General features: G+C 39.1%; 1 protein-coding gene across 2 annotated transcripts in view; it reads right to left on the reverse strand.

Moving 5' to 3' along the window:
* The window catches only part of kcnip1b (Kv channel interacting protein 1 b), a 65,543-nt gene extending 41,452 nt beyond the window's left edge, over positions 1–24,091 (reverse strand). Inside the window, exons 1-2 of one of the 2 annotated variants that reach the window (XM_036595412.1) lie at positions 23,988–24,091; positions 23,091–23,157 (exon numbers count right to left, since the gene is read on the reverse strand). Coding sequence is in view for 1 of the 2 variants with exons in the window: in XM_036595409.1 (XP_036451302.1) it covers positions 18,991–19,078 (88 nt within the window). In the remaining variant the exon portion in view is untranslated. Of the gene's footprint in view, positions 1–18,990; positions 19,772–23,090; positions 23,158–23,987 lie in introns of those variants that run through there. The other variant, XM_036595409.1, reaches the window with a different exon arrangement.
* Between the last annotated feature and the right edge of the window lie 436 nt (positions 24,092–24,527).

Raw genomic sequence — 24,527 nt, forward strand, 5'->3', positions numbered from 1 at the left:
ACGAGGCTAATGAAGCTACAATGTAAACTGCATGCCTGAATCATCACATATTTGCATGATATGGAAAAAAGTATTGGGGCACCTACACATTACACCTACAGGAGCTTTTATGACATCCTATGGAGTTGGTCCCCCTTTGCAGCTCTAACAGCTTCCACTCTTCTGGGAAGCTTCTACAAGATGTTGTGTGTGTCTGTGGGAATTTGCGCTCATTGATCCAGAACAGCATTTGTGAGGTCAGACACTGATGTTGGACGAGAGGTCCTGGATCACAATCTCCGTTCCAGTTCATCCCAAAGATGTTCGATGGGGTTGAGGTCAGGGCTCTGTGAGGGCCAGTCAAGTTCTTCCACACCAAACTGACCCAGCCAGGCCTTTATGGAGCTGCTTTGTGCACTGGGGCTCAGTCATGCTGGAACAGGAAAGGTTCTTCCCCAAACTGTTCCACAAAGTTGGAAGCGTAAAATTGTCCAGTATGTCTTGGTGCTGAAGCATTAAGACTTCCCTTCACTGGAACTAAGGGTTCTAGACCAACCCCTGAAAAACAGCCTCATATCATCATCCCTCCTCCACCAAACTTTACAGCTAGCACAGTGCAGTCAGGCAGGTAACGTATATGTTTCCACTGCTCCAAAGTCCAGTGGCAGCATTCTTTACACCACTCTATTAAAAGCCAGCATGCTCTTGCGATGGACACATGTCCCCACATGGACTCAGGAATGCAGGTACAGTACCAGACACAGCGGAAACCATATGTCAACAACGCCGCTGAGTTCTCTGGGCTAAAGCTCACCTGAAATAGACTGATGTTCAGTGGAAATGTATATTGTGATCTGACGATTCCACCTTTCAGATTGTTCACAGATATAATGCACGCCTTGTTCTCTGTACCAAAGAAGATCCAGATTGTTACCAGTGTAAAGTTCAAATGCCAGGGTCTCTCATCATATGGGGGTGTGTTTGTCGCTAACCTGCACATCTGTGAAGGCACCATTAATGCTGAAAGATATATACACATTTTGGAGTGACACATGCTTCCTTCAGGATGACGTCTTTTTCAGTCCAAGCTAAATCGGTTGATGTTTTCAGTTCCTAAGCAATTATTAAGTACCTGCTTTTAAAGGGAAACGTGATGTAAACATATAAACATGCTCCTGTCCTAATGTTTCTGAATACGTTTCAGGCAACACATTTAGAATGAGTGTTTGTTTACAAGAAGGTAAAGATAAAACATCAAATATTATGATATCATGTTTCTGTAGTGTATTTAATGTAACGCAAAAGAAACAGAATTCACAAATGACTGGTTTGTGTTTGTATCAGCATTGTACACATTATATAATTATTACATATTTTTGATGTTTTTCAGTTTTTGACATAATTTGAAAATACGTGTTACCCTTTACATTGTGTGTAAATTTCATGAGAAATGGACCAAAAGTACTTGGAAAAAAGTCTGGTTTCATTGACTTACATTAAAAGTAAAGTAAGTTTTTTTTTCTTTCTCCTGTAAAGTTATGATGATGAGATGTGAGGTTTTTGTTCCGATACCTATATATATTAACGAGAGAGAGAGAGAGAGAGAGAGAGAGAGAGAGAGCTATAAAGATATAAGGGTATTTGTGTGTGTCAGAATGAGAGTGAGAGTCAAAGAGGGCAACAGCGGTGAGAAAGAAGGAGGGATGAAGAGCGAGGCAGAGGGGAGAGGGGCGAGCAATGGCGAAAATGGGGGGAGTGAGATGCAGGAGATAAAAATAACCAGGAGGAAGGAGATTACGTAAAAAGGGAGGAGAAGTGATTTAAAAATTAAAAGTGGGGATGTGCACTGTCAGCTCCGATCTGTTACCATTAGAGAGAGAGAGAGAGAGAGAGAGAGAGAAAAGACATTAGGTTAGAATAGAGGATGAAGTGAGTATACAGAGACATGCAGCGATGAGAGAGAGAACCGCTTCCAGCCAGACTGCGTGTGATCAGAGTGTGATCCAGCATCTTCACTGCAGCGCCTGCACTGTGCTTAACATCTACCCTCGGCAGCTCTCCTGCATACAGTCTGTTAATTGATGTGTTAAAGCTGTTAAAGGTTTACAGAGTTTCCATGTGTTTACCATAAAGATAGCTGATCAGTTGAGATGTATAGACCACTGTAGTGTTGTGTCATTCTATAGGCTGCGTTATGCCCATATTAGGATCTCCGGGTCTAAGCTCGATTTCTCTGTGGCCAGAATGGACGGGGTTTTCAACAAATTGCATCTGTGTTAAGTAAAAATGTTCAGAACCCGATACATTTTGTCCTGTGTACATTTTTCTCCACATCACTGGCTCCTCTGAATTATGAGGTCGTTAAAGAGCCTTAATATTGCTACATGCAAGCTAAAGCTACTGCGCGTCAATTTGATGTCACTAAGCTACAGAAAACTGAGGCTGGCTGTGGCGGTGTTCTGGCAAGTTCCATAGGAAAATTCGACCAAGAAGCTGGCGGATGTCCTGAGAAAATGTCCTCATAAAATCTTACCAGCATTAAAATATTAATTAGGATATTTTGAGAGACTAAATCAGCTGTTTAGGGGGTCAGCAGTGATATTAAGCTGAGTCTGTACTGAATTAGCCTGAGAGCAGGTCAGTTTGTAGATCTTTTCAAATCGTGCTGATACCTGAGAGAAGAATGTTCACAGGACAAATTGCATCAGGTTCTGAACATTTTTTATTGAACACAGGGGGTGACAGAGGCCATTTTTTCGAAAACCCCATTCATTCTGGCCTTAGAGAACTGGAGCTTATGCCCATATTAGAACCTGGAGTTCCTAATATGGGCATAAGAGCATGGCGCAGACTACGAATTGATGACACAGCTACAGTGGTCTATTTGGTGTCAGTCTCTTGGGGCCAGAAATCATGAGGCTAAGTGTGGCCGAGGACATAGAATTATTAAGGTGTGAATCGTTAGTGTTGGAACTAAGTGGGATTGGATACAGCTACATTTGTCCCACCCAAAATGATATTGTGGGGGAGACAAAAAATATTTTGAAAGCACAACACCAAGGTTAGCGAGGAAGGGAAGACAACTGTTGCATTTCATGCTATGTTGTGTGTTGAATGTTTCTGGGTCTTCTTTTAGCCTTTGTTAAGGCTTGTGTTGAGGTGCCTGTTCAAAAATGAAGAGATTTTGCCTTAAAAAAAATAATAATAATAATAATGCTATGAATATCCTCCAATCACCAGCTTAATGGCCCCAGCTTTCGCCTTGTCGGAGCATCTGGTTGATAGTGAGGTTAGCTTTCGCCAGCTTTACACTTGAGGTCAGTAACAAGAGCACAACGAATAGCAGCAATGGCTAATTATAGCTATGAAAACGGCTTGTGAATAATGTCTTGTTACTGTTAATCCTTAACGTAGATTGTTCTGTCGTCTCATTTCAGCAGAATGCCACAAATAAATAAACAAATAAATAAAATAAAAAAACATCATTATCATCATTCTGTCTTAAGTGACAGTAGCGTGTCATTAGCTTCGCCATTAGCTTGGGAATTCCCAGCCAACAATCATCTTCACTGCATAAAATCAAAGTTTGTGTTTGTAATTTGTACATGCTCTGAGTTGAACACGTGAGGCAGGACAGTAACGTTACATATGGGCCTGATTTTAGCCACAGAGAACAATGAGCTTCCTGTTCACGTTTACCAGCTTCTTGTTTGAATGCCTGTTGCACTTTATGTGATGCAGCACTTGCATTCTGGTGCACTTGAACAACAAACAGAAGCTGACTTCAGCTTCATCAGAGAACACAAAGCGCTTCTTCGAGTGTCTCTGTACTGTTCAGTGCCAGCTTCTCAGCTCAATAAACAGAAACAGTACAATATGCTCAGTTTCTCATAAGCCTCTTGAGGCCCTTCAGAATTGCTTTCAAGCAGCTATTCAGCTCTGTGACTTCAGCGGCACATTCATAGTAGCACATGTGTCAAACTCACATCTCAAACTCACTCCTACGTCTTTGGGAACAAACTGAGTGTGAAATTTCCAGGCTAATCTGACACTTTGTGGAGGCGGAGCTTAAAGTATGAACCTGCTGTTAGCCCATGGACGTAACGGAAGTTAGCATGGTTGAAAAGTCACCTAGAATAGTCTGAATAAGCTTGTAGATGTCTGTTGTGTCTGTGGAGAACAAATTACATGGGATAAAAATAAACACGACCTCTTATGGGGGAAAAACAGTCCTGTTAGTCCACGATAGCATTTAGCTAGCTAGCTTGTTTTGCCTGTATTACCGATTGTTCTCTGGATGTTTAGTCTGTGGAAGAACACAGACTAAAGTAGAGCACAGTATCCTGTACACTTTTAACTTTCAAACCACTCTCTCGTCATTCATCAGTGATACATCTGAGACACTGCCATATATCCTCGTTTCCATCAAAATAGTTGACAAGACTTGGCAAGAGTTTGGACATCAAATCTGTGTAAATAGTGACCGTCCCTCAGTGCGGCTCCAAAATAGCAGGTGGGGAAACTCAGGGATGTGAATGTGAATGTCGTGGATAACCTGCAATCCCGGCCCCTCTGTGGATTTTAGATGCCCCTTTCACGATTTAGTTCTGGAGTCAGGTCTGGTTATAGCTAAAAACAGTAACCGCCACCTTGAACTGAACTTGAGTTTTGTCTGTACTTTTGTCCATCTATATAGTATTTTTGAACAGTTGGATTTTCTCCTAAATTTAGTTGTGACCAACGTTCACCCATAAGCTAAGTCAGACAGTTTTTTTTCCATTTGAGCTAGCTTAGCATCTCCACTAGACTTTTCTAGAAACATTTAACACAATTACTTCTTTTACAAACATCATATAAATGCTGTTTGCTTAATTTGTCTCTACAATTACGATTTCAGCAACATCAAATCGTATTTTGTTGGGTCTTTACCTAAACTGAAGGAGTAAGAGACCATGGTGAACAACAGTGCACTTTCCCCATAGATGGCTTTATCTGGAATGAGGAAAAGCCCTTGATCGCCCACTGCTGTCTGGATTGAGGCATAGCCAATCGCAGATCAGTATAATAATAAGGACTACTTGTAGATTCTCTATTTAAGAGAACAGCTAAGCTTGAAGCTCTTTATCATGGATTAACCATCATTTTCCTACTTTTTGCATATGAAATCTCAAATGGCTCCAGAGTTATGAACCACAGATGAGTTGTGGCGACTTTTTTTAAGTCGCCACAAGTGTGGCTAACCACTGTAAAGTTACTAATGGCCTCAGTGCCAGTGTTTATCTTTTTATGTGCTATAAACATAACGTAGAGGCTGTTTTGTTAGATCTGTAACACACCAGGGTAGCGTTGCACATGTCTGCCTCCACACGAGGCTGAACTTGGCTTCTTATGGGAATTTCCCGTTCCACCTTAAATGCTACAGCAGATACATTCAGAACTTGGCAACCTGTATGTGACTGCTGCGCCATTTAAAGTGGAACAGGGAATTCGAATAAGAAGCTAGCTTTAGCTACAGTGCGTCCACACACATGTTGGTTGGCAGGCCTGCTTCACAAAGTGCTGGACATTAATAAGCCACAAATCATCGCTTCGTGTCCATTTATTGTATGGACAGAGGCTGGAAAATGGTCATGTAAAAATGAATCATGGTCATTTTTGGTGCATAAACACACATTAATGTTATATCTGGACCCCAGTGGAGAAAAATTAAAATACAAAAATAATGCAGGATATGGGCCTTTTAATGAAAGCAGCCGTACACATGAGGGTGCCCAGAGATCAGCTCAGGCTGTTTCTTACTGCAGTCTCTGGTGTGTGTGTGGGGAGGGGTGTATGTGCGTCTGAGTGTGCACGTGTGTAAATGCTCGTGTTGCAGACTGTGGTGCATTGTGGTAAAGGTGACAGAGGAGAATAGCTGGGTCTGTCAGGGGAGGGGCCTCCACGGTGGAGGACAAGCGCTGATTCCAGGTGTTTCTGAACAAAGCGCAACCAAGTGTGTGCCGATGTGCGTGAGTGACCCTTAAAAGGACAGCCGGTGTGGCCTGTGTGTGTGTGTGTGTGTGTGTGTGGGTGGGGGGGGTTGTCACACCTGAATCTCCTCTGGGACCAAGAGAGAAGCAGCAGCAGCTACTTCATACAGCATGGCTCTCTTTCTCCTTTCCTTTCTTCTCATTATCTCTCTGTTAAAAAAGCCAATTAAAGGTTTGTTGCTAATGACGGTTTCCATGGTAACCATGGCTACATGCTCATGCAAAGCTGCATTCTCTAGGAGAAACCTCAAACCCACCACGTCCAAAATAAAACGCCGCAGGCTGGGAAACCATCAGCTACACTCACCCTCCACTGCACTGAGTCTTTTGTGTTAAGTTAGATTTTTAAGAAATGTTAACGTTGGATTTTAAAGAGCACATACGCTACATTTTTATTGTATTTCATTTTTCCCCCTTAGATCCACTTATGAAGATTGGGTGGTTTTATAATTCAAAAGCAGTCGTAATTCATTTTTACATGAATATTGTCCAACTTCTCCTTATCTCTTACTATTAAACAGCCTCCTTTTGTTACGGTGCCTTTAAAACAGGGATGCAAGTCACACATTACAGCTCAGCAGGACTTAGTCCAGTCAGTAATCCAGTTCAGAAAACCACCGTTTAGATCCTGCGTTTACCTCCATTTGAATGCCCAGTTTAAATGGCTGACTGCACACGTATGAATCAAATACTTTCCCTTGTGTCTCAAACAGTCCTCTGACTGACTCAGACTCTGAGTTTAGTGCTGATAATCAGAAATTTACAGCTAAATACACGTCTCAAAATGAGGTCACACTTATAAAACTGAGGCTAACCGCTAGCCCATGCGGTGTGTGCATGCTTTTGAGCCGAGAGAGTGGGGGAGGGGCGGAAAAGGCACGAAAAAGGTGCCAAATGGCCTTGTCCCATTCACTACACTGAGTGCACTTTCCCTCTTTCCCTCAAAATCACACAAACAGGCCCTAAAACACATTTTAACAGATAAATAGCAATAAACATGACATCTTAATTTAAAATTAATATTTAGCTCTTTCAGTTTACATTGATTTTGAGTATTAAAAATATCTGATATTAATTATGCAACTTAATTTGTGATTAAAAATAAAGCCTGTCTTGCTGTGTTTCAGAGTTTTAGCACTTAATGACAGAAAATCATTAAATATCATGGCCGCCTTTTGCTAATTGTTTATTTTTACTCTAATAACCAATAAAATGAATCACCATCAAAATACTTGCACTTTCAGCTCACAGACACTCCAGACTAACAATTTCTAAAAAGATATTTACATTTCCACTTCTTTTAAGATGCAGGCGGTAGGTACATTTTTGATCAAAAATGACCCAAATTCATAAAGATGTCAAATTTCTGTTAGCATTTACATAAAAAAAACAACAAAAAATCCCAAAAACGTAATGGTTCGTTGGACTGATACATGCAAGTTTAGTGATGCACTAAAAATTAAAAATCTTGGCTAAAACAGAAACCGAATTTCAAGACTTTTAAATTTGGCTTTTTATTTATGCATTTAAATCAATGCAACAAGCATTAAAAATGACCAGGTAATGAAGAAAAAACCCAGTCATTATTAACAATATCTGTGTTTTCAGTAGGACAAACTGAGCTAAATACATAAAAACAGTTTACATAAAACCTTGACAAACTTTCTAAAACTATAGGGAGCAGATGGTGATCCAAGTCAGTCAGTTCCATTATTTTTTACTTATTCTTTGCACTTCGGCTGCTGTTTGTGATTTTTATAAACAGAGTGTGTGGATGGCGGCCTTGCTGTTCCGCTGTGTTCTGTGAGTCGTGTTCTCAGGACTATTAAAGTGTGAAGTTATCGTGTGTTGTATCTCCTCTTGATGCTCCACATGAACAGAGATTATAAATCTCGTCTCTAATGTTCCTCATAGAAGCTGTGTAGTTAACGTGGCTGATGTTTTCACTGTGTATCTGATGCAGCTCAAACTGTTTGAATGATGGCGACCAGCGCAGGAGAGAAAACAGCGGTTTTAATCAGTATTTCTCATTTTTATGACATTTCAGGCCTTTCAGATTATTTGTAAAGTTTTAGATTTTGATCTTTATTCTTTTGGGATTTTTTTTCTTTAAAAAAAACAAAAAATAGTCCATATTTTGGTGCATCCTTCCATTTTATTTTCTTTTTCTGTATCTCTATTTCTATTCTCTCTTTCTTTCTTTTTCTTTCTTTCTTTCCTGCTTCTCACTATTTCTTTCAATCTTTGTCTCCGTTTTTTTCCCTATTCTCTCTCTTCTTTCTTTCTTTCTTTCTTTCTTTCTTTCTTTCTTTCTATTCTGCTTCTCACTATTTCTCTCTATTTTTGTCTCCGTTTCTTCCCTATTCTCTCTCTTCTTTCTGTCTTTCTTTCTATTCTGCTTGTCACTATTTTTGTCTATTCTCTTTCTTTCCTTCTTTCTTTCTTTCTTTCTTTCTTTCTTTCTTTCCTGCTTCTCACTATTTCTCTCTATTTTTGTCTCTGTTTTTTCCCTATTCTCTCTCTTCTCTTTCTTTCTTTCTTTCTTTCTTTCTTTCTTTCTTTCTTTCTTTCTTTCTATTCTGCTTCTCACTATTTTTCTCTATTCTCTTTCTTTCTTTCTTTCTTTCTTTCTTTCTTTCTTTCTTTCTTTCTATTCTACTCCTCTCTGTTGCTCTCTTTTTGTATCAGTTTTTCTCTTTTTCTCTCTCTTCTCTGCATTTCTCTATCTTTCTTTTTCTTTTTGTGATTTATCTCTTTTTCTCTCTTTCTCCTTCTCTTTTCTTTTTTCTATCTCTCTCTTCTTATATCCCCCCTCCCTCCATCTCCGTATTCTAGTTATTTCTGTCTCTTTTTTCTCTCTTTATCCTTCTCTTTCCTTTTTTGTCTCTCTCTCTCTCCTTTTCCTTCCTTTACTGCATGTTTCTGTCTCTTTCTCCTCCGTCTCTCCTTCCTCATCTTTCCTCTTCCTGTATCTCTTTCTCTTTTTTTGTCTACCCCTCCTCCCCCTTCCTCTCCAGGTTGGGTCACATGCGTGTCCTTTGTGAGGAAAGGAGGGAAGGAGAGAGGGTGAAGGAGGAGTGTGTGTGGGTTTGAATGGGTTCGAGTCGTTTTTAATGTTACATTTACATAAGAGAGAGCGCTGAAGAAAATCTGGCACCAGCGCAGACCTGCAGCGCCAAAAAGAAAAAAAAAAGAAACGAAAATGCTCCAAATCTACTGTAGCTATAGGGAGAGAAATCGAGATACAGATGGAGGGAGGAAGAGAAGAAGGGTGACATTCTGACTTTCTTCTGTGAACAGATTAGGCAACCCCAAGTTTAAAGAAATAGTTTGCTAATTTGCACCAAAGTTCCACCAAATTTGTGCATAATTAAATGATTAAGATGTAAACAGAGTCATTCAGAGTGGTTTGGTGTGAAACACTCTACTCTAGATAAACTTACCGAGTCAGAACTGTTCACAGTGGTGGTGATAGGAACCAGACGTCCACCTCTAAAAGCTCCCTCACAGAAAGATACTACATGAAATGGTTATGACTTCACTGCCTGATGTCTGAGACACTGTTTATGACAATTTTGGTCCAAAACATATTTTTAAATCCAGTCATGGTGGAGGGATACTTGCAGGGTGTTGTGAGGCAAAATAGTCCCTTCTGTAACTCTTCTGTAACTCTTTGTAACGTTGTAAGAATGTTTTATAAGCATCTTTATAAACTCTAATGATGCTTCGGCTTCAACAACACATCTTTATTCATTATAATGCTTTGTAAATGAATAATGACTTGTGCATAACTAATAAGCACTTACAATATGTATTAACAATAATAAAAACATTAGAAACATTGAAATTTCCATCACTAAATGATTCAAGGAAAGTATTTTAAGTAATTCTTAGTTATAAATAAACGATTCATGAATAAATTGTTATTCATAATTAAATATTTAATAAATAAACTATTACTGTACTATACTGTACTATTCTATACTCTACTATCAACTTTATTTTTGTAATATGAGTCAGAAACATTTCCAAATTCATAAAAAACAAAACACCCAGACACATTATTGAATTTAAAAACATCTTTGCAGGTGAAATGGTTCTTCAGATTGATGGAGAATGTGCTGTATGAAAGGGTTCTATGTAGCACAAAAAAAGGGTTCTTTTATTGTTACAAGCTTGACATTGTAACAGTAGCAGAACACTTTTTGATGCTAGAACCATATACAACACATTCTCCATCAATCTGAAGAAACAATTTCACCTTGCAAAGAACCATTTAAGCATGAAGTGGTTCTAAATAGAACCTTTGCCTTTACTAAAGAACTATCCTTTTTTAAGAGTGTGGTTATGTACAGGTTATAGCCTTTTAAAGGGCATTATAATGGATAATGACACTTGTTACAATAAGTTTACAAGTCACTGAAGTATTAATTATAGTAAATTAGACGCATGAGGCACTATTACAACTTATAAGTATGCAAAGCATTTTAACTGAGTTAAAAATAGTTATAAGCACATTTATAACGGTGAATACAGGCCTCATAGAGAGTGTTACCCTAATTTTTTCAGATTTTCTGCTATTTTACTATCATCAACATTACATATAAAAACTGAGAAGATATAATTTTTAACAGCGTAAAGTTTTGAGATCAAACCACTGATCAGGTCTGGATTGAAGGAGCTGATTCCACATCAGGTTGGATTTAAGGTTGGCTTAAAATCCATTCTGACTGGATCAGTGGCACCGTCCTCCAGGGCAAGCGCAGAGTCACAAACACTGAGTCACTGCATATGTGTGTGTGTGTGAGTGTGCGTGTGTGTGAGTGTGCGTGTGTGTGGTTTAGAGTAAACCTGCACGCTTGATGCTTGGTGAATGACGAACGTTCCCTATAAAGGTTTGATGGAATGTTGAGTCATGAAAATTGCATCACTTCATGATGCTTTGCATAATCTACAGTTCGCTTTATAGCACATTTATTAATATAACCTGGGATTATTTCTACAGTTCGCTTTATAGCACATTTATTAATATAACCTGGGATTATTTCTACAGTTCGCTTTATAGCACATTATAATATAACCTGGGATTATTTCTACAGTTCGCTTTATAGCACATTATCAATATAACCTGGGATTATTTCTACAGTTCGCTTTATAGCACATTATCAATATAACCTGGGATTATTTCTACAGTTCACTTTATAGCACATTATTAATATAACCTGGGATTATTTCTACAGTTCGCTTTATAGCACATTATCAATATAACCTGGGATTATTGGATTCAATGGATTATGGGACAATTATGTTCCCTGACTAAAAGTACTGAGATGTACCCTTGAGGGTACCACCCCAGTGACCATTTTTCTCATGGGATTAATACAACCTAAGATTATTTTCTACAGTATGTTTTTTAGAATGGGGTTAATATAGCCTGGGATTGTTTCTACAGTTTTTTTATAGCACATGATTAATATATCCTGGGGTTATTTCCACAGTACATTTTCATAGCATGGGATTAATATAACCTGGCATTACTTCTAAAGCATATTTTATGGCATGGGATGAATATAACCTGGGATTATTTCTACAGTATATTTTATAGCATGGGATTAATATAATCTGGGGTTATTTCTACAGCACACTTTATAGTTTAGGATTAATATAACCTGGAATTATTTCCACAGTTTGTTTATAATATGGGATTAATATAACCTGTGATTATTTACACAGTATACTTTATATTATGGGATTTATGTAACCTGGGATTATTTCTACAGTATACTTTATAGCATGGGATTACTATAACCTAGGATTGTTTTCTACAGTTCATTTTTAGCATGAGATTATTTCTACAGAATATTTTGTAGCATAGGATTAACATAACCTGGGATATTTTTAAAGTATATTTTATTGCATGCGATCAAAATAACCTGGGACTGTTTTCTACAGTACATTTTTTGTCATGGGATTACTATAACCTGGGATTATTTCTATAGTTTTTTTAGCACCGGGATATTATAAACTGGAGTAATTTCTACAGGATATTTTATAGCACAGTATTAATAAAACCAGAATTTTTTTCTATGCTTTGTTATATAGTTGTAAAAATTATTGGAATCTTTATTGACGAGGGAGCTTGCAGTCCATAAGAATTACTGGCGTGGTGGACATTACTGCACTACATCACCCCACCTACCCATGTAAAGCTAATCCAGTCTGATTAGTACTAAATTTGCCTAACCAGACTCTACGTAGGTCAACTACATGAAAACATGCTAATTTATGCACTCGCCACACTCATTCAGGCACTCCCAGAGTAAGCTGGGGGGTAAAAGTGCTCCAGTTTTTTACCGAGCTTTGCTCCCAGAGTGAAGGAGAAGTGGATTAGCACCCACTGCTGAGCAGGCAGGATCGATCCCACTTCTACTTTTTTAAAATGTCAAGTGCTTTTTCTTCATCTGCCTCCAGAGGTTTTCCTATCGCTGATGCTAAACCATGACTGGAATAACAGAGCGAGCCTCACTCTCACTCTAACACAGCCCACAGCCAAACATACACACTGTGCGCTGATTCTGCAGCTCAGCTAACAGAAGCACAACCTTAATTGTGTCTGCGCTGATAAGAAGAGAACTAGTTGACAGTAAGTTTGGCGTGAGGAAAGACATCAGGCCTGTTCACAGCATTCGGGCCAGCTCCACTTTCTGCGTTGTATAGATGTGTTAAGAATCTGTTGTCATGGTTGCAGTTTATACAAATGGCAGCAGAGCAGCTCACGTTGCTCATGGCAGAGCAAAAAAACATATCGCTGTTGTCTGAATAAAACCTCATATCTCCAAAATGGTAACTTTACAGGAGAAGGAAAACACCTACTTTACTTTTAATGTAAGTCAATGAACCCAGACTTTTTTCCAAGTAATTTTGGGCCGTTTCTTTTGGTCCATTCATCATGAAATTTACAGACAATGTAACGGGTAAAATGAATTTTTAAATCATGCCAAAAACTGAAAAACAACCAAAATGGAGATACGTGGTTTTCTTCCGACAGCAGTCATATGTTTTTATGCTCTGCCATGAGCAACGTGAGCTGTTCTGCTGCCATTTGTATAAACTGCAACCATGACAACAGATTCTTAACACATCTATACAACGCAGAAAGTGGAGCTGGCCCGAATGCTGTGAACAGGCCTGATGTCTTTAAAATGGTGCGAATAGGCAAAATCTTTCAATTTTAAATCTTAAACAACACTCTATAAAAATGCAGAATTTGAAGTTCAATGTGGGAGCATGATGGTGAGTACCTTATGACAACACCGTGACTGTTTATAGACATTTCATCCCCTTGGAGTTATGAGGTTCTATCTGACATTTTTGTCAAAATTGAGTTACTCACAATTTTTAATCTTAACATAATGTGACGTGTTTTTAGTTGCGTGCATTTTTGGATTCTTTATCTAGGAAACAAGAAGGTTCTATCTCCAAAGTCAAACTCTAACTTTGTTCTATAAGGTTCTCTCTGTGAGCCAATCAGCAGTTTAAATACACAGAAGAGGACCAGTCAGGTTCTGCTTCTTTGTCGTGTCGCCGCTCTGCTCAGTGACTGTGGGAAAAGTTTATACAACTTTATGAAACACGAAAACATGTTGCTGAAACTCTGCCTGTCGTCTTACAGCTCTTTAAAAAGTCTTATTATCTTAAATTTTTGAAATATTAAGCATTAAAGGTCATTAAATAGTGAACCTTTGAATTAAAGAGTCTTAATTACAACATCAACATTAATGTCATTCATTCAACCATCGTTTCTTCTTTTTCCCAATATAAGACATTTTGGCTCATTAGAGTCACATTTATGATATAAAATTAAACTTTAACTAATGGTTTATACCTAAAACTGACCTCTGCATTGGATGAAATATTTAGCCCTGACCCTAATGCTTAATGTGCAATGCAAAGAAAATGATGTTTTGTCCTAAAACAAGAAATACATGTCATAAAAAATAAATAAATAATACAAATGCGTGTCATAGAAAGCAGTGAATTTAAATTTCTGACACACATAGACACCCTGCTACAACACTAACTTCATGTTTTAAAAGAAATTATGAGTAAATTGTTTTCGTTTCGTGGAAATCATTGTTTATTTTCATGTTCTGCTGCATAGACCCTTATAACTCTAAGCAGAAAGTGAGTTCTTAGGAGTAGAAGGTTCTGCATTTCACCTGTTCCAAAAAAACTCCTTTACAAATTTGATAGGATTTTGATTTTGTACATTTAGAATAAATTTAGGGTGTCTGTCATTTTCATGTATTACAGAGACGTGTTCACATATCAGTTCTGCTATCTGGAAGGCAAAAAACTCAATATCTCAGAATGCAGAGAGAACCTTATAATTCCAAGGAGTTGATTTATGGGGTGTATCCTAGTTCATGCCCATGTTAATGCCCATCACTGTGTTGAATGTTTGTACCCAGTGTGAGGACCTTTAAGGGGCAGTGCTTCCTTTTCTTGTCCTCTTTTTTAGTGTTAAAAAAACAAAACCATCAGATTTGGTTACACTACATTAAAATCATATTCTCTTATTTCATTCAGATTTTTCACTTTGTGTAAATAGGCCTCAACTCTCTTCAAAGCCAATAGGCACACACACACTAGCAAAAGATTAGCCTGTTTTTTGGGTTCCTCATAGATAAACAACAAAATGTTTTCTACATCCTGAGGACACTTGGTCCCCAGAAAGAGCTAAATACACATACAGTGTGTGAATGTAAGTAGTGTACAGTGGGATTCATGCTCCATTATGTTTTTGCTCCTGAAGTGTCTGGACTAACCCACTGCAGTATGAAGCCATTTGGAAAAGCAACAGCAGCCATACAGACTGTCCCTGCATAGCAGGACAGAAATACAGCTGACAGAAGAATGAGAGAACAGTCTAGATGAGGACATTCTCATTAGAAACCAGAGCAGGAGCTGGATGTTCTGTAAAGTCTCTGTATAATTTCTCCAAATTCTGCACTGATAGCCTGGATTGAAAGGCTACAGCCCAGATGTTCATGTTACTGTTACGCTATAGGGCACACTCAATAACAATAACAACATGGCAGCATCTATTAGCTGAGTAAGTTATACCATTTTTGTAGAATAACAGAACAGAACACCAGTCACTCCACAGTCATTACTCTCAGATTATAAGAACTATCCACACTGCAGATTCATACTAGATCAAAATTTAACCATTTAAAATTTTACTTATATTGTGTATAAATTCTTATAAGTTATACTTGGGTTATAATGTCATGTCTATCAATAACAATCTACACCCCATAATGATAGGTTTGTTTTCATAATGCAAGCTGGGAGTTTCACTAAACGTCTCATGACCATTACTTACGATGCATTATGTTTACAATTCATAATGCATTATAAACATGACTGTAATGTGTACAAATATTTATAGCCACAGTGTGTGTTATGAATGCATTACTGCATGTTGTGAATGTGTCCATAGATTCTTACAGACATGACTCTTATAAAAAGTTACCAAAATAATAAAATGAAACAGTGAGCGTGTTTACATGCACTCCATAATCGGATCATAATCAGATTTCTGCAGTTATCTAATTATTAAAATGATCATGTAAACAGCACATTCCGATTTCTTAGACTGGAGTAAGGTCAAAAAATCTGATTAAGAAATCCGATAAAGAGGCTGGATTTTAGCTCAGTAATCAGATTTCTCAGTCTGTGCATGTGGAGCGACGCTGAAACTGACTACATCCTTGACGAAATGAAGGATTTAAATATTCTTCATTTTCTAGATGATGTATGTTCATAATATCAGGTAAAGTGGTGCAATGTTTTTTAAAAAAAAGCCTCGACATAAAGTTTTACATTCTGTTTATGTCACGTCTTCTTTGGCGAGTTTATATATATATATATATATATATATATATATATATGTGTGTGTGTGTCTACATATATACATGTACATATATACTCATGGGGTCTCAAAACCCTGAGTGACTGGTTATACCACTCATAGCTAGAAATAGGCCTGCCATAGTGAGTAGCCTGAATATTTTTACATTGTTTCTGACAACCAGCCAGCAGAATCCAAAAAGACTAAACCTCGACCATCTCCAGCTCAGCTGCTGCTACACTTTGCGTCTGCCTGTGCCTTTGGGACTGAGGTACCATCTCCGTGTCCCACCATGAACTCATACTGGATAATACATAACATAAAAAATACATCAGCGTGCTTCACCGTGAGTCTTACATACACGTTTCTATGCAACCTTCCAACTGCAGCTCTGTGGCGTTCACGCCGGCAGTGAATCAGAATCAGACTCGAGTTTATTTGCCATGTGTGCTAGCATCTGTCCATCCACACAATCACACATCTCAGTTCACATTAACCACAGACATCGCATGACGGTACAACCAGGCGTGTGTAACTCTCCTGCACGCTGAGTTCAGGGGAGCAGAACGTGGACCTAATGCATTATTCATATTTGTTGCAGTTCAGATACCAATATTGGCCCATTCAGTGGCAGCTATACACCGAGACTGTAAACATATCTCCACAATGTAACCCGAACAGTCTTCCGTTTTCGGGACTGCACTTGTGAGCAGGACGTGATCAATTCGATTAGATTGGATTCGATTTTCTGCAGACCCAGTTTAACAACATTCAACTTTACTGGCCTCTGTGAATGGAAAATACATATAATGGTGAAACAAACAGTGTATTGATCATAACTGGAAATTCCAGCAGCGTTTCAATGCACACAGACCCAGAATCAGTAAGGAGTGCTTTCTTGCTTTTCTCTAAGCAAAAGCAGAAATGCTTGGTTCTTTGACCTATGCGACATGAAAACACAGAGGTTGGTGCCAAAAAATGCTGAATTTTCTCAAAATATCCAAAATTTAGAAAGCATTATTCATTTGCAAATCAGTTTGTATGTGTATGAAATGTCACACTGTTAGCATAGGTGTAGGTTATCAAAGATAAATATCTGATAAGCAGAAAGATCACTGGCTGTTTTAACAGTGCCAGCTAGCGTGGCTATCGTAGCATGGCTTAAGTTACTGTAAAGGACACTGGCCTATTGGGGAGCACTCATGTCCATCTTTACACGTCTTTACAGAAGGACTAATGATGTCTGGGAACTAAAAAAGGAGGATAAAAACCAAGCAAAATAGATCTGAATGACCACGAAAAACATGAAAAGACATGTGGACACTTATGCATACACATATAAAGCTGAAGCCAGCTTCTTATTTGAATTTTCCATTCCACCTTAAATGGTGCTGCACTAAGTCGCCTTAAACATAGAACGAATTCCGAAATTTGGCGAATACAAAGTCAACATCATCTCACCTCAATGAATGCATTAATTTACCTCAATAACTACATGAATTTACCTCAATAAATGATCCTTAATCAACAAACACCTCAAACTCTCTCTTGGAGGTGTTTAATGAGCAGCTAACGAGCAACACAGCAGAGCAGCTGTTGATCACGTCTCACTGGCTGATCCACCGCCACGTCCCAAACCACACACTTTTGTACTTCACCTAATACACTAACAAGTGCACTTCTAATGGTATATAGGGCTATTTTTACACACTATTTAGTGAGCTAGTATGCAGTTCGGGACAGGGCGCTAGTACTGCAGTGGGGAATCTCAGTGTGGAGAGGAGGGCGTGGCCGAGCGTTGAATGTGGGACGGATAAGCCGGTCTGGCTGAACCAGCGGGCTAAGTAGTTGATTATGTTCACCTGTGCCTTGTTTCTGCTAGCCTACTTATAGCCATCTCTTCCTTCAGTAGGTGGCAGAGCCCAGAGAGAGAAGGAGACTTATGAAGGCAGTGAGAGCTGAGCTGAACTGAACTGAACTGAGCTGAGCTGAACCAGAAAGAAAGAAAGAAAAGAAAGGACTGAAAAGTCCCAGCGAGCGTCTTGTCTTACTTTGTAGGGCTGAAAAGCAGAGTGTTTTGCGTTGTGTATAAATAATAATAAAAGAAAGCTCTCCGTCTTCACACCTGCCCCCGGCGTCTTTCCTCCACCCATCGTTAAAGTTGCTACACTCAGCCATTTAGATTTCAGCTTTAATTTGTTATCACTACAGCAACCAATCAAATAAGACATAATAAGGCAATACACTCAACTATATCAATTCATACACTTTAAAAATAATTTTTTTTGAGCCAGATTGGTTATGGCTTTATTATCTCAGTATATCGCATTCTCACAGTGCTGCTGAACGAACTTGATGTTGCCTATCAAAATGGTGGCAGCATAGATTGCAAAAAGAATCCAAAAAAGAAAACAAACTCAAATTGCAGTGTGCATCCTAAACCCCACAGACTCACAGCTTAACAGATAACAAGGGTCATGGATTCAATACTCAAGCAATAACAAGCAAAACTTAGTTTTCTCAAATCAGAGCAGATGTGAGAGTGAATACAATATTTAACGTAAATATTAAACCAGCTCTTGTTTCATCATCTTTTTTTAACCCCTTAAACTCTAAGAGTCTGTATGTGGGCCCACATGTCAATTCCTCACTTTAACTGAAGAGCTTAAACATTAATTTCATAGTAGACACTGAATTTATAGTAGATACTGAATAATTCATAGTAGTAACTGAATAATTTATAGTAGATGATGAATAATTCATAGTAAATAATGAATAATTCATAGTAGATCTCAATAATTACATTTAATAATCAAGATTTACTTCTCAGACTTCAACTCTTATAATGTATAGAACTTACATACATATCTAACAAATTATTATTACATACTAAGTTGTATTATTCAGTAACAACATGGAAAGCAGTGCAAACTAGCTTTTTTCTTAAGTTATAGTAGTGAGAAGTGGGCAAGTGTGGGCATGCTGGCAGCTCCTGGCCATTTAAGAGGTCAGTGAGTGGATAATAAGCCGGAATTCATTCCTCTGCATCTTTATCTGGCATCTTACCTTTCGTTAGTGTTCCTGAGACGAGTCTTTGAAAAGACTGGATGAGCTTGAGCACCCCCTGTCTGCAGCGGCTAGTGCAGCCAGCCATGGTGAGTGTGAAGGGGGTCGAGCTGCCCCCCTCTCCCCCTTCTAACAGATCCTACACACTGCAGAAATCTCCTTCTGCTGGAGACCCTTAGCTGGGTTCGAGTCTGAGGGCAGTCCCATATGGAACGGGCTGCGGTTTCCCCCCTAAAAGTCCACAGAGCTTTTTATTTCACACGGCTTTCATTAGGAAAAGGGAGGCTTCTTCAGGAGTTCAGCTCAGTTCTGGTGATGCTTGGTCAGACGGCGCACTCTTAAAGTCCAGATGATAATGTCCACTGCTTTTCTGGCTTGTTTGATGATCCGTCATGAGCAAACACACCCACTCAAAGCACACACACGCCCGCCGTCAGTCACACACACCTCACACGCTAAGTCTGCTGCCCTGAAGCCTCGTCTCTCTCCAGACGGAAGAGGGAGCGTGGGGGAACGCCTGCTGTCGGAAAGTTCTTCTGAAAAGGAAAAGTTGGTGTGCTGCAGGCTGCCAGAGGTGTTGAATTATTGAGCGGCTGGAGAGGACGTGCTCGAGCCCCACGCACACTCACGCACCTCTCTGCTCCGTAACAGCCAGGCGCCCATGGAGACGAGCATCAGTCTGGTCTGGATGGTCTCCTGGGCTCTGCTGGACGTTCTCTGGACTCTGCTGGACGTTTGCTGCTGGAGGTTGCAGGTTATTCTGCAAGATCTTCACTCACCTTTTAAACCTCTTGTGCCTTTTATTCTTCTGTCAAATGTGACATAACTATAATCTAAAGAAATGTAATCTAATGTAATTCTAATGTAATCTAAGGCATTGTGAGCTGAGTGGCTGAAGGCTTTGAGCTGCTGCAGTAGAACCGGCTGCTCCGTCCAATAGATTCCTGCAGCACTGAAGGAGAGATACTAACACGCTCCTTCTCTCTCTCTCTCTCTCTCTCTCTCTCTCTCTCTCGCTCTCTCTCTCTCTTTGTCTCTCTCTCACACTCTATCTTTGTTTGCCCCTCCCTCTCCTCTTCTTCTCTTCTCTTGTCTTTTCTCTCTCGCTCTTTTCTTTTTAATTCACTCTCTCATGCTTTCTTGTCCTGCCCCTCTCTCTCCCTCTGTCTCATCCTTTCTCTCTTTCTTTTCATTCTCTCTCGTGTTCTCACTTTTTCTCGCTCTCTCTCCCCATCTCTCTCTCTTTATCTCTCTTTCTGCCCCTTCTCTCTCACCATCTCTCTCTCTTTCATTTGATCTCTTTTGTTCCCTCTCCCTCACTCTCTCCTTAACAGTTTCGTTCTCTCGCTCGTCCAGTCCTGTCCGTTCTCTCCTTCTCTCTCATTCTTTATCGCTTATCTTCTTTCTATTTCTCTTTCATTTGCTTTCTTTCAATTCCCCCCTTCCTTCCTTCTTTCTTTCCTTCCTCTCTCTCTCTCTCTCTCTCTCTCTCTCTCTCTCTCAGTTCAGTTCAGTTCTGTATTACTATGAATATTACGGGTTATGTTATTGGGAATGTACTGACCACTGAGTAAAAAAGTGAAGTATTAATAAAACTTTAATAAATATGTCATTAAATATGAATACTAAAAATTATTAATATAATTTCCTATAAATGTTTGTTTAATGGTCTCACACAGCAAAGAGCTACATTACTGCCAAAGCTATAGACAATAAACATAAATCTTTCTCTCTCTCTGTACTTCTTCTTCTCTCCTCTCTCTCCTTTATCTTCCTCTCTCTCTCTTTTTCTCTCTCTCTTTTTCTGTTCTCTTTCACTACTCTCTTCCTTTCTCCTCTTTCTCTCTCTCTCTACCTCTTCTTCTCTCCTCTCTCACCTTTCTCTTTCTCTCTCTCTTTCTTTCTCTCTCTCTCTCTCTCTCTCCCTCTCTACCTCTTCTTCTCTCCTCTCTCTCGCCCTCTTTCTCTCTTTTTCATTTTCTCTTGCCCTCTCTCTTTCTTTCTTTCTTTCTTTCTTTCTTTCTTTCTTTCTTTCTTTCCTCTTTACTCTTTAGAGAAAGACTGTACAGCAGAAGCAGATGGTCTTTTTAAGGTGCACCGATGGGACCTCGACGTCTGATCCAGCTGAGACGAGGAGGCTGGCAGTTCAGTACTATGCAGAACTTTATGGTGCTAAGGACTGTGACCCTGACAGCGCTGTGGACCCTCAGGATCTTTCAGGGTTGGCCCAGGTCAGAGGAAGAAGCTGCTTGCTGATATTACAGCATCTGTGATGCTGTGGTTGGTTTAGTGTAGTGGGTAACACTTCTGCCTTCTACCTCTGCCTTTATCAATGTTTTTGGACAGTTTTGGGACAGGATTTTCATGAGGTGGTACTGGAATGTTTACAGGCTGGTTTACCCCCTGTTAGTTATGGGAGGACAGCCTTGCCGCTCCACCCTAAAGGCCAACTTAAAGTCTAGGCGACTTGCAGCACTGTAGGCTTTCACAGTCCTGCACCAGCATCAAAATGTCTGAATAGGACATCATCTGTAGTTTCTGTGAAAACCTGCATGACGATCCAGTCAATGAAGCAGCAGTGAAACACACAGAACAGTGTGAAAACAGCTGCTACAGTGAAACTGTGTTAACAGGAGGATTTTAGCTGCAGGGTCGCTACGACAACCGGAAATACTACTTTTTTTCCACATGCATTGTGTTTCACTCACACGCTCCTTCTCCATCATGCAGGGTTGCGGTTTTCCCAAAAATGCCAGTTAGCCTGGTAAATTACACTGGGGTGTTTTTCATTTGGACTACTTTTTAAAGTAATCACTGTCGTGGAAAAACATTGAAAATGAAAACAAACCGTCGTATAGATGTATATTGTTATGAGGTTCTGAATAGCTGGCAACGTGTTCTGTTTCTGAAAGCAGTGGAACAGCAAGAAAGTAAACGCAGCTGCACACTGTGACCACGGCAACAACACAGAACATAGAACTTTCGGAGTTTCTATCCAATCAGAGTGCACAAAGTGCCCTTACAGATTTTTTGACAAGGTCGGCGACACACAGACACACATTTTGTCTCTTTTATGTCAGTTTTTGTCGAGCGACGCTTGTCACCTGACTATAAATTGGCCTCGAGAAGGGAGATCAGGGTCTTTTAAAGAACCGGAGGCCTGTTTCACTGCTGTGTTTCATTGCTGTGTGTGGACTATAAAATACCAAGTGTTCGGCTCAAACATTGAAATGCTATTTAGACGCTGCGATTTGTGAAGATCAAACATATTGTGTGCCAGAGAGGAGGATTATGGATAATTTGCTCTTATTGAGAGATGAGATTCAGTTCAGTTTAATGAATAATGAGAGATTATTTTAGCAGCCAATCACCAAAAGCATGTGATAGAGCAAATCATACCTTTTTAAAACTTTGACAGCATCTGAGTTTAAATCTCAAAAATCTCTGTCTTCCTCTCCTCTCTCTTTCTCTCTCTCTTCCTCTCTCTCTCTTTCTCTTTCCCTCTTTATCTTCTCTCCTCTCTCTTGCCCCCTTCTATCTCTCATTCTTTTCTTTCTTGCCCTCTTTCTTTCATCTCTATTTCTCTCTCTCCTCTCTTTCTCTTTCCCTCTCTTATCGTCTCTCTTCTCTCTTGCCCTCTTTCTCTCTCTCTTTCTCTCTCTCTTGCCCTCTTCTTTCTCTCATTCTTTCTTTCTTTCTTTCTTTCTTTCTTTCTTGACCTCTTTCTTTCACCTCTCTCTCACTCTCTTTCTCTCTCTCACCTCTCTTTCTCTTCCCCTCTCTTTTCTTCTCCCTCTCTCTCGCCCTCTTTCTCTCTCTTTCTTTCTATCATGCCCTCTTTCTCTCTCTTTGTCTCTCTCTCTTCCTCTATCCTCTTTCACTACTCTCTTCCTTTCTATTCCTCTCTCACTCTCTCTTCCTCTTTATTTCCCTCTCTCTTTATTTCTATCTTGTCCTCTTTCTCTCTTTCTTTTTTTTCTTTCTATCATTCTTTCTCTCTTGCCCCCCCCTTCTGCTCCCAGCTGTCTTCTTTCACTTCGTCCACTCAAGGAAACACAAATAATTACCAGACAGACAGTGTTAGTGTTGTTTGGACTGACCGGAGCTGACAGCTGTGATGGACAGGATGATGATGCCTGAAGAAGGAGACAAGTGGGTGAAGATATTCTATAAGGAGATAAACACACAGATAAAGCAGACCGAGCCCACACTCCTCCTCTGTTACTGCATTTCTGTGTGTTGTGCTGGAGTTATACTGACCCTGCTGGTCAGTTCAGGTCCACTTTAACCATATAGGAGCATTAATCAGCAAAGTGTCATTACACGTTTATACGTTATACTGCTATCAATTATTCAATATTTGTTTAGAAATATTTACTATATCTACTATATCTACTGTAAATTATTCAGTATCTACTATGAATTATTTAGTATCTACTAAAAATTATTCAGTATCTACTATGAATGATTCAGTATCTACTATGAATGATTCAGTATCTACTGTGAATTATTCAGTATCTACTATGGATTATTCACTAACTACTATGAAATATTCAGTAAATAGTGTAAATAATTCAGTATCAAATATAAATTATTCTGTACCTACTATGAATTTTTCATATCTACTATAAATTAAACATATCTACTCTGTAAGTAATATGTAATTGCTGTAGTTATGCCATTAAAGAATGAAAATATGCAGACCTTTATGTTTAAGTAGCTTGAGGATTACACTGTCTAAATGCATATTATAAGAAATGAGATGTATAATATTCACGAGTATAATAATTCATACCTGTCACAGCCCAACGAGCTTTACAATGAAATAGTGAGTTAACCTCTTATCACTTGTATAAAAGGTAATGATGTAGAGTAAAATAAGTTTAACAAAATACAGTTATAGACAAAAACATGTTAGACAAAATAGGTTACACTGACAGCCACTTCTTAAAGAGTGATTTTATATGTAAAAACTGGTACTAAAGTCTGAGACTCACACACTGATACGCTCCTCATGTTCCTCAGCAACACGTTATTCTATTAGAGCCGCTCAGAATAGCTGCAACAGCTTTTCTTACAGCAGCTCTTTTCTCCTCCACCGCTCACATGTAGTCTGATATATTTTTACACTGTGTGGGAGCAGGCACGAAACCCGCACACACCAGGGAGGAGGAGGGATTTTAATTAAACACTGGCTTAATCGTTTTCAGTGATAGTTATACAGAGTGATTTGTGTTTTTATTGATTGGTGGATTAACACAAACTATAATAAATAGCCTAAATATGAACTATATTCAGTATTTTAAGCTGCTGAGATATGAATTCTCTCGCGAACGCTGCTGTGCCCAGATGAAAAATGAAGCAGTGGTATGGAAGGTTGTAATTGGGGGAGGTAAAACAGAAACGAGGACAAAATGAAGTTTTATTCGTCAGGCAGCTTCGGCAACAAGTCAGGAGACGATGATAAACAGCTACATATGACTGTGCGCTTTATTACTGCTGTGTGTCTTATATAACAGCGAAACTACATACAGAAT

This window comes from Colossoma macropomum, unplaced genomic scaffold, assembly GCF_904425465.1.
Source record: "Colossoma macropomum unplaced genomic scaffold, Colossoma_macropomum, whole genome shotgun sequence".
Classification (NCBI taxonomy): domain Eukaryota; kingdom Metazoa; phylum Chordata; class Actinopteri; order Characiformes; family Serrasalmidae; genus Colossoma; species Colossoma macropomum.